The 11,323-nt window shown below is 51.9% G+C and overlaps 1 protein-coding gene across 1 annotated transcript in view; it reads right to left on the bottom strand.

Moving 5' to 3' along the window:
* CSMD2 (CUB and Sushi multiple domains 2) overlaps positions 1 to 11,323 on the bottom strand; it is a 308,452-nt gene that overhangs the window by 51,746 nt on the left and 245,383 nt on the right. Inside the window, 6 exon segments of the mRNA XM_009890603.1 lie at positions 2,020 to 2,208; positions 3,876 to 3,979; positions 3,981 to 4,050; positions 4,992 to 5,108; positions 7,458 to 7,527; positions 7,622 to 7,740. Of these exon segments, the coding sequence (XP_009888905.1) occupies positions 2,020 to 2,208; positions 3,876 to 3,979; positions 3,981 to 4,050; positions 4,992 to 5,108; positions 7,458 to 7,527; positions 7,622 to 7,740 (669 nt within the window).

The raw sequence follows: 11,323 nt of genomic DNA, 5'->3' as shown, positions 1-11,323 counted from the left end.
GGCAATGCAGAAGAGCCACAGCAGGTCCCCAGGTCTGAAAGTCCCATGTACAACATCAGCTGCTGGACCTCCCTGGCACAGAAGTTCAACTGAAATGATGATAACATCTGCAGCGCGTTACTGGCAGCCTGCAACCACCGAAGGCACAGGGGGTAAGGGCAGACGGCGTCGTCTGCCTGAGCCAGCTCTGTTCGAGGAGCCACGGAGCTGCATTGACCCGATCTTTGCCTTAGGCTAATGCTCTTTTTCGTACAGGAGCAGCTCCATAGACTTCTACCACCCCAGCCCTGCCTTGATGTTCCAGATGTGAGGTTAGAGCCAGGCTCCGCACATTCCCTGCCTGGTTCTGCTCTGCTTACTCACGTGGTCTGTCAAGCTGAGAAAAGCACGTGTATTTATGTAACTCCGTACGCTCATTTTCTGAAACGAACACCCAAGGAACCTTGGGGGCCACGCTCCTTTCTGCCCTGCAGAGCAGCAGGCAGCCTGCTGATCACTGGAAAAACTCCCCGCAGTGGTGCTGGAAACTTGGGTTTCTGTGCATTTATTTTAGAATTACAGCTTCTCTTTTAATTAAAAGGGCTTTCAGCTGTGACCTGTGTGGGAAAGGTGCGGTGGTTAGCCTAAGGCAGTGAGTCCTCACGCTTGCTGCTATGCAAAAATGGACCATTTAAGGAAACAGCTAGAAAAGGAAAGTTCTGCATTGACTTTAACAGCACTAACAGCCGCCAGATGTGCACACAGAGGGGAAAAAAAAGCAAATGGTCCAAAACGTACCTAACCCCTCATCCCTCTGTGCTATCAGAAGTGCTGAAGAGCAAGCAAGCTACTTTAAAAATGCTGTAAAGAAGGAAGAATTGGATGGTCGTAGCTGGCAGAGCTGATGCCAGAGGTAGCTAAGGGCATAATCCCGCTACCAGCAGCCCCTCACCCCACCCCCAGCACCCAGCGGAGCACGGGGCAGTTTCTCAGCTAACGCACACCTCTGCTGCATTGCTGGGGTCAGTGAAAGAGCAGCTGAGGATTAGGTTCTTTACGCTTTGTGTTCTCTGGGGTTCGACGACTTAGGACTTAAAAGAGGAAAATATCACCTCTCCCTCTCTTGCCCCAGTGCACAGTTCTTGCCGACCGAGTGCTGTAAAGAGGCTGGGATAAAGGTCAGTGCTCCTGGGAAATGCAGTGGGAAATCTTCAATAAGCACTCTTGAACTTCTTAAGGGTTCGTATGAAAGCCTTCTAAAGTAAACCACACACAACTCAGTCCATTGGCTCAAAGGATGAAAGGCTGAAACAGCCCTGTTGGGGGCTGAAAAGAGAATTTGGACATTTGAGCTTCGATGCCTAGAACACAGACGCACTCCTTCAGCCTGCAGGGTCCTCCTAGCGTACGTGGTCTTCAGAAAGGAGACCATGTTCAAGGTTACTGCAGAACTCCCATCTGGATCATTCTGGAGATGCCATCATTGCCACACTAAGGAGACTAGACTGGGACACAATCTTCCCACACTAAGAGCCCCCAGAGCTGCAAGGGTCTTTTACTAGGGACTGTTTTTATTTACCAATGCTGAATCAAGGGAAGCTGAACACTGTTGAAGAAATAAAGCAGACAAGAACGATTATTTCAATCACCCTGGACTGCTTCGTTCTGAAAGCGCAGCTCCCGCTGGCATCAGCAGTGAGACTGACAGCCGGAGACAGCCCTCGCCCATAGCACGGGATTCAAAGACATCACCTCAAAAGACGCACCTTGGTTTTGAACTGTTCAAAATGTTCGCTTTGACTAGGCTGAAATATGTTGAACATCAGCTCTCGGAGAATGTGCTCCAACACCTCAGGGGTTGAGGTTTTATTCAAAGTGCACACTCCCAGCCCGCCTCCAGCGATGCTTTTGTTTCCAGAGAAGCTTTCAGCCCAATTACAAAACAACGATTCAAAAGGAGGCCAAGAACAGAGAGCTGAAGCCATTTGTCTCCTCAGAAATGCCCGTCCGGGCGCTCTCAGGGTGACCCCAAAGCCATACCTTCACACCTGGGCAACGGGTGGTCCCAGTTCCTGTTGGTGCCGTGCTGGCAGGTCAGGACGGGGTGGCCGATCAGCTGGTAGCCAGGCAGGCACTCAAAGGAGATGGACTGGCCAACGTTGTAACCCGCTCCTCTTACAACACCGTTGGCAAAAGGTTCAGGGTCAGGGCACTCCTGCAGCTCATAGGCTGGGGGGAAAAAAAATAATAATCTTCAAGGTCCTTTCCAACCTAAACCATTCTATGATTCTATGATAAGGAGGAACGTTTCGTTTCATACTTCTTATTTTCTCACAAAAGCAGGAACAGTACACTCCCCGTGCTGCTTGGCTACTTCCTCCTCATACAATGACTTAATTGAAGGAGATAAACTATAATGAACCCCGCACACATCTGCATGGAGGAAGAGGGACAATCCTGCTGCTGCTCCGCGGCAGCCTCAGCCACAAGCACCGGGGCTGCCCTGGTCCGCCAGAGCCCCTGTTCACCGACTCACCTCTCACTTTGCTTCCAATTGGGAAATCTGCCTTGTTTTCAACAAAACATGGACAATCCTGATGACGAATGCAAGTCAATCGGTTAACGTGTTCCACCTGGCATTATAAATTATTGGTCAGCCTTGCTAGAGCTAATTTGCATAGCAATTTCCATGAGATTACCCAGAGTGCCTCAGAGAGCACATTCCTTCCTAAATTGTGCGGTAGCGCATGAATTATATGGTGCATGAACAGGACAGCCAAGACAAAATGAATGTTTTCAATTAAGTATGAGTAGGGGCTTTTATTGCTATTTCTGGGAGTCAGCCCTTTGTCAGTCCTTGGCTGTACCACATGGCTGGAGACACACGCTCCATCCTTCCCGCTCCTCAGATCTCTCTCCCAGGCAGGAGCCGGACTGCGTGGCTCCCAGCTGCTGCACAGCAAAGCCCATCCCGATGGTATTCAGTCTGAAGAACACGATCTGCCCTGGGCATCCTTTGCACCTTCGTATTCCCATACGCCAAGGACACGTGGACAGAGAAGACCAAAAGGTTTTGCAAAAACACTCATCAAGGTGGAGCTGTGGATCAAACAGGGCTAAACGTTCATGTTCTCTTTGAACAGGGCAAAGATTCACATGGGCAGCCCCAACGCAGCCCCTCCGAAGAGCAGTACACCCACCAGCGAAGGAACATTTCCAGCGCCCCGCTCTGCTGGCATCAGAGACTGAGGCGGCTGCTGCTCGAAGGACATCATGTTCCAACTGGGGAACTGCCGGAGGACTCACGCTGGGCAAGAAGGTAGGCACCTCCACTCCCTCATCATCGCCAAAAACTGCACTGAGGGTGTCTTTTGGTTCTGTATTACTTATTTCTCTCCTTTCACTCCAGGTACCCATGCCAGCCCTGTTGCTATTTGGCCATTTATTTATTCACCCGGTTCCCTCCACCGGCCTGCCCTGCAGAAGGCTGGGCTGCAGCTGAGGATGAGTTTGGTCTTCAGCTGAGACCGAAAAGCAGCTGCAAAATTCCAGAGCAAACCCATGGCTGCTGAGGACTCTCCTCTTCGCACACGACAGTCAACAGAGCCAAGATCTAAGTGAATCTGGCTGGAATTAATTCAAAGGCATTTCACTGTCACAAAGCACTCTAGGAACATTTGTTATTTGCCGTAGGCAAGTCCGGGTGAACAGATCCCAGTTATTAGGATTAAGCACGGCCTTCATGTAACACCTTTCCACTCATTTGGATTAAGTCCTCATGGAATTAATTCCACAGAATAGCAACAACCGTGCTGCCTACCCTCTCTCCCCTGCCCTCACCATTAGCACCCGGGGACAGGATTGTCCCACTGCTGCTCGTTCGGTGGCCTTCTTACCCTGGTACTCCAGCTTGAAGCCCGGCTTGTTCTGCGAGTGGTCGCTGTGGAAGTAGACAGTGGTTTCGTGAGACGTCGAGAGGAGGGAGCCGGGGATCTCGGTGCGGTCCGTTGCGGATTTCGACAAAGTCGTGGTTCGGCTCAGTGGAGAAGTTTAGGAACTGGATGTGAGCACCTGGAGAGGAGGAACGACCAGTCTGCCTCTAAAGCTATACCCAAGCCTTAGCACGTCAGCACTGCTCACCCACCCAGTGATGCCCAGTATAGCCCGGTCAATCAGCTGGAGTACATTTACCGGGTGCCTGCAGGTACCCAGTTTCAGAACAAGCCCAGGCTATCAATGCCCGTAGCCTCCTGCTGCTGGAGTTCCTGCCCACTCCTCTCCCTCTGCCCATCACCAGAGGAACTGGGAGCGCGATCACAGATCTACACAGATCTCCCTCCCCTCGCCAGGCTGAGCGCAGCCGGCTCAGGACAGCCGGAGCCGAGCGGTTCCTTTCCCAGCAGCACACGGCAGCTGCACCGGGAGGAGGAGAGTTCATTCAGGAAACCCCGAGAGTCAGCACTTCTTCCAGGCGGGCAAATACTTCCAGCTCCTGGCAAGCAGGCAGCCCGACGGGGCTGGTCCGGGGGAGAGCTGAGCTGGAGGTGCCCAAATTCCTCTTCCTAAGGGCTGGGGAGATCCTAACTTTGCACGGGCAGATGCCGGCAGGAGCTCTAGCTGCGGCAGGACATAATCCCACACAAGCTTTGGTCACGTTACATTTATATGGGGTGATGCAACTGGTGATGTTTTAAGATTATTACAAACGTGAGTACGCAAGTACAGGAAGGGAGGAGGATACAGCCAACTCAGGGGCTTGCCCCCAAATCCATATCAACCTGCTACACTCCATGGTGACCTGTAATCACCTTTCAAAACAATACTTATCATTTTACAGTGCCATATAAATACATCTTTAATGGAAAGTGTGATCAGGGGGTCAAACAACAGAGTTTCTGTAACTCATCTTGGCAAGCAACGCACCCAGCACTGACCACGCACTGGCTGAACAGGGACGGTATCTCCCTATCATCTCTTTTGCAACAGCACCAAACCAAACCCAGTTGTCTCACCAAACCCCACTGGCAGCAATATCCTCCACGTGCAGTCCAGGTTGCTTGGATAATTTCCCGGGAACCCTGGGCTCAGGAGCACTCCTTCCATCTCTTCTGCTGTTCCTCCACACTGGGCTGTAAAATGAACAGTGTTAATGGTGAGGATCCCTTACGGGTCTCTCTGGATGACGGCAGTGGCCGACCAGCTGCGTGGGAAGTAAAGACATTAAAAACTAAGAAGAGAAAAAGGAAAGCCTGCTATGGAACTAGCACAAAGTTTGCCAGGCACTGCACGGCCACATTACTAATGCATGTGCCTTTCTCCTGCCCTCTGGAGATAAAAGCCTGGGCCCAGAGATCCAGTTTTGGCAATCACAGTGGGAGAGACAGATCTGAGCTGCAAGAGGAGAGACAGAGGCTCTGCTCTGTCCGTAGACATCGTAGCAGTGTGCATCACGCACACGGAACTTATATGAATTTTTAACCACTTAAAAAAAAAAAAATCACTGTGAAGAAACAGTCTGATCCTATTTTGACTCCAGTTACCACTACTTCTTTTTGTAGTTAACTGATCTACCTTGACTGCTATACTTGTCAATCTCTGGGCAATTACTGATAAATACAGAACAGAGTGTTTGCACACTGACTGAAGTAAATTCCCTAGCAAGAAGCGATCCATAGATGACAGCACAAAATATGTTTACAAAAGACATCACGTGAAATTTAAACACAGATAGCATCTTCTCATGCTTATCTGGGTGACCTCTACCTTGCTACGGCAATGCCATCCAGCCGAATGCCCCCGGGTGTACTCCTAACACGTTCTGACAGTGAAGGTACGGATTCCCTTTGTCCAATACCTCATTACGTGTGGACTTGTTACTAACAAGGTTTCTCCCAGAAGATTCCTCTTTCTTCTTCCTCTTAATGGCTCTTTAATAGAACTACTTCTAAATTATTTAGAAGTCAAGCATCTGGATGAAGTAGACCAAAAGAAAATCAGCACGCTTCGCCAGGGAAGCAAGCTGTTCCCTGAGCAGGGGAACACCCGCCGCCCGGGTTCCGTGCGGCCAGCAGCGCTCTGGGCAGGGTTTAGAGACACCAGTGCATGATTAGCACAGGACAAGGAGCCTCAGGACTGCCCACATGGGGTGCTGCGGCATCTCCGTAAAAGACAAAGGTCACTCATGACGATGAGCACTCGGCTGCAGAGCCGTGTTTACGCCTCTCTCGAGCTGGATGACCTTTTTCAGTCAAGTGTGATGTGGGCTGAGGAACATGAACAGACGGGTGGACGGGTGTTTCTACCACTGCACTTGGCCACGGCTGTCCAAAACCAGACAATCTGAATTAAACTGCACCGGTGTTTACACTCTGACAGCTCCCAGCAGGCACCGCCCAACCAGGCAGAATCCTACTGAACAGGGGGATCGACGCTCATTGAAAGAAGAAAACTTGAAACTTGATGATAATATTGGGATCCTCCTCCAGGCTGGGATCCCCCAGTTCTAATGCTGAGCTGAAGGGCTTCTGATTTCTTTCAGAGCAACTCCCATGGGCATGAGTCCTTTAGCTCAGTCATTCTGCTGTAAACGTCTCTGTATTTATTCCTGGTCTGCAGATCATCGGATAAAAGAACTGTTAGCTCTTATAATTACTTTAAAGCAAAATGATGTAAGCTAGAACAGCAGGAGCCTGAAATAACTGTTAACTAAAGCTATTAAATGCATAAATGTCTCTCTCAAAGCTGTAAAATGTGCAATATGAATATTAAACATCTAGATTTGCTAAAAGCAAAGGATTGAAAATAATCCAAGAACTCCAGCAAATTCCCTTGACCTCTGTGCCTCTTCTCCGAGGACTCACTTCTGTCACGGTGGAAATCGACTGCCCGGTCCTGTTCTCCGAAGGTCTGAAACACGGGGCAGGCTCAGCCCCGCTGCTCCGAGGGTGCCACGGGCAAGCGGTGCCTTGACGAGGGACCAGGCTCCTGCTGGTCACAAAGGACCTGCTAGACACCAACCGGGGGACAACAGGGCACCAAGAGGGGCGGTTCGGAGACACTGGGATGTAATCCGGCTCCAGTAAATGATGCAGTTTTAGTGATACCAAGTTGCGTTTCATAAAAAAACAAACCACAGTCTTAAGATGGAAAAAAAACCCTCAACCCATCAACCCAACCTGCTTTCAGAATACGGAAGTTTCAGGTTTTCCCTTTGAATAAATTTTTGTTCAAGAAACCCTGTTTGCATTTTACATTTTACACTACAGCCACATTTTAAACATTCAAAATAAAGCCTTCTGGGCAGCCCATAGGGACTTTTTCGTTGAAATTTCCCCTGCAACAAATGAAGATTTTTCCACATTCTATTTTACTTCCAGAACAAACCTGCATTTCTCTAACCAGACCTTTACTTTTTTTTTTTCTTTTTTTCAGAAAAGTGCTATAAATATCTGCTAGGCATGAAAGGACAAGAGTCCTACCGATGCAAAGTGGCGGTGGGTAATTCCAGCGGCGGACAGTGCCTGGCATGCAGGAGATGTGAGAGTGGCCCTGGAGGAGAGGGAAGACAAGGCACAGAGTTTGGAGGGTCTCCCCGTATCCCAGGCGTTTGTTCTCATCCTTTTTGTTGGAAAACGTTCAGTACCTGAAGCGCGTAGCCCGGCTCACACTGGAAAGAGACGACATCGTTCACCAAATAGCGCTCGCCGACCTTCAGGCCGTTCCCGGGAACGGGGGGCTCCGGGCAGCTGGACAGACCGACGGCTGCAAAGGCAAGAGCGAGGTGAGCGCTCCGGGGAGAGGGGATGGGGTCCGCACTGAAGGCAAAAGGAATGGTAACGCACTCCTTCGTTTTATCCCACCCTCTGGTTAGCAATGACCGCCTCCACGGGAACTGGTGGGAAAGTCCCACGGCCTTGGGGTTCTCCACAACAACACTCCTGATCAGGCGGTATTCCCCTGTGTTACGGGGCATGTCCAGGATCCAGAGGTATTCACATCTCGTGCCTTCACTTCACCTGGAACACACTTTTTTGAATGCACAAAGGTACCGCAAATCACTTTGTGATTCGTGGCCAAAACCGTTTTTTGACTGAGCCCTAATGACTCGCTGGAAGAGCTGCAGCTGCCACAGCGTGTCCTCTGCAATGCAAAAACCCCAGCTCGTTCGCAACGGTTCACAACCCAACCCCCCCGCCCCGACCCCTGCCCATCCGAGGTCCCTGTCCCTGTTCCCTGTCCCTGTCCCGCATGTGCTCCTTTACCAGCCCGGCAGTGTCTCCCGGGAGACCGGAGAGGATGCAAGAGGGAACTATCTGTGGTCCCTCGCTGGCAATATCAAGGGCGAACAGTGTGAGCTGTAGGCGATTTGTCCCTTTCTGGGCAGGAGCAGCATGGTCGCGTTCTCCAACCCCGTTCTTCCTGCTTTCGATTAAAAGACCGCCTTTACCATGACATATAGGCAGCGGTAAGCGCGGCTGGTCCCTGACGGTGCCTGTAGACCAGCCTAGGAAAATGTCACTCAATCCCATTTCCATCTGAGCTACATTTACAGCTGGGAATACCCCGCTGCAAACCCAATTAACAATCCCCGCAGTCGCGTGGTGGGTGATGTGCTCTCCTTTACACACGGCACCCCCTCTCCCTTCCGCAACACCAAACGAGGTAGAACGATTGCCGGCGTCGGCAGTCCCCTCGCCCCCACCGCGGCTCAGCTCCCGCCACCACCTCCCTCGCTCTCTGCGCTGGCAGCTGCCACTGAAAGATAACCTTCTGCATCACCGCAAGGGCTAACGCTCGGCTTAAACCCTCCAGTCCGCCGGCTGAGCCGAAAGCAGACGAAAAAAAGGAAGGAGAGAGGAGATGCTGACTCTCCTCCTAAACCCGAGTCACACCGCCCAGCAGGAGGACATCTACTCCCTCCTCACACACGGCTGTGTTGCTCGACCTTCAGAGAGACAAGAGAGAAAACAGCTTTAAATAACTTCCCATTCAGATCAGCGGGCACAGTTTCACTCAGTCCTAAATTGTTCTTGCTCTGCTTTGGCTGTTGAGCAGGCGGAGGGAAGGGCTTTGCTTCAGGGATCCAGTGAGGGAGAACGGGGGGGAAACAAACTCTGGTGTTTGAGCTCATCTCTCAAAACTTCCTTGCAGCACCTCCAACCGAACAAAGACAAAACCCGGGGCCCAGAGCCATGAAATTCCAATTGCACAAGCAAAGCAAAAAATATATTATTTCCAGCTGCCCTGAAAATCAACACCTATTAATTTTCTCAGCAAAGAAACCAAACAAGCCTGATAATCCTGAGCCTCATGAAAAACCTGAACATGATTGTTGCAATGGGCTAATACAATCCTCAAAGAACTTATTGATTGAAACAGAAATGGAGAAGAAACAGAGTCGCAGCAGGAGAATTTCTAAAACAACATCCATTTCTGCAGCTCCCAAAGAGCAATCAGGGGCACACGTTCTCTCCCCAGTCTTGCTGGTTGCTGTAACCTTGCTGGTTCCATCAACATGCAAGGTTCCCATCTGCAAACCCAGTAAAACCTGGAAAGCTTAGTACCAGTTGGCCCCCGAAAAGCACAGAGCCTCTGCAGTCGAACAGCTATGCCGTTCCTGGGAACGGTTTACAAAATGAAATGCGCTCTCAAACCTATTTGCTGCTTTGGAAAAAAATAAACAGAACAGTGGTTGGCTTCAGAGACAAACACAAGATCTGCCATCAGAACCAATTGTCAGACACGGTGTCCAGCAAGAAACAATTACGTTTGTGTTGCCCCAAGGAGGATGGCGTGAAGGCAGACAGCAGTCCCAGCGCATCTCTCATCAGCTCCCCGCGGCCGCTCCGCCTGCAGGAGCAGAGCCAGTCCCTCACCACGCATTACCCAGTCCCTCACCACGCACTACCCAGTCCCTCACCACGCATTAACCAGTCCCTCACCACGCACTACCCAGTCCCTCACCACGCACTACCCAGTCCCTCACCACGCACTACCCAGTCCCTCACCACGCACTAACCAGTCCCTCACCACACATTAACCAGTCCCTCACCACGCATTAACCAGTCCCCCGGGAGCTGTGCGAAGAGCAGGAGGGCTCCTGGCCCTGTCACACCCGTCTCGTTAGCACACCGCAAAGGCACACGGCTGCTTGCTCTCCTCGACGCTACCTCAACGTTCCACGTAGATGCGGTGAATAGAGGCGAGCGCGGCCTTTCTGCACCCGCTCCCTCGCACGCTGTCTGCGCTGCTGCTGGACTGCATGGGAGTAGTTGAAGCCCTCGGCACGGTACCACCGGCGAGGTGACAGCCACCATCCCCCTGACCCGCTGTAGCACACCTCTCCTCAATGGACATCTGCTCCAACAGCAGGAAATGGACACAGGGGAGAAGGAATTTTTGGCATCCTCACCCAAATCTGGCCGCCCTTTCCCAAGAGACGCTCGTCCCTGCCACGTCTTCCAGTTTCAGGCAGGTTTGTTCTCCGCCCACCCAGAACTTCTTTTTTACACAGCATCCCAGACTGGTGAGGGCTGGAAGGGCCCTCTGGAGCTCCCCCATCCCACCCCCCACCAGAGCAGGGGCACCTCCAGCAGTGGCACAGGACGGCGTCCAGGCGGGTTTGGGATGGCTCCAGAGGGGGAGACTCCCCCACCTCTCTGGGCAGCCTGTGCCACTGCTCTGCCGCCCTCACAGCAGAGAAGGCCCTCCTCAGGTGGAGATGGAACTGCCCATGGTCACCTTTGTGCCCGTTCCCTCTTGTATAGTCTCTGTATATCATCATATATAATGATGTTCCCAGGTCTGTATACCCCAAAACTGAATGCAACCTTGCACAAGACCTGCTGGAAGCAAAGTGCTGCCGTTCTGCTCAGGCGCTGGCGTACTCCGTACTGGCTGAACCCACTAAGTCGTCCAACACAAAGGCGAGGGAGAGAGGAGCGGGTGCCCTCCCTTCGGGCAGCGCTTCCATTGGAACGTGACCTCAAAGCTTCCCATTCAGCTCACGCCGACGTGCCTCCCTGAGCTGGAGGCAGCAAAAGGAGGGTGGGATTCGTGCATTCGTACCAATCACAAGGGAAATCACGCTGGCCGGTGTCTGGAGGCGGCACCTCTACACACGGAGCAGAGAGCCGCCCTGCCGGCGGGTACGCTGAACAGGGTCCAGCCGGGCGCCACGGCACCGAGGGCAGCCGGCAGGGTCCCGGGCTGTACGGCCAGCAGGCGCAGGGAGGGGATTACCCCCCTCTACTCAACACCCCTTAGGCAGCACCTCAAATATCGTACGCGGTTTTGCGCCCTACGGCATAAGAAAACTATTGATACAGTGGTCCAAGTTCAGCAG

The sequence above is a fragment of the Charadrius vociferus genome, unplaced genomic scaffold (genome assembly GCF_000708025.1).
Source record: "Charadrius vociferus isolate BGI_N301 unplaced genomic scaffold, ASM70802v2 scaffold1578, whole genome shotgun sequence".
NCBI classification, from domain to species: Eukaryota; Metazoa; Chordata; class Aves; order Charadriiformes; family Charadriidae; genus Charadrius; species Charadrius vociferus.
This window is presented reverse-complemented; position numbering and strand designations above follow the sequence as displayed.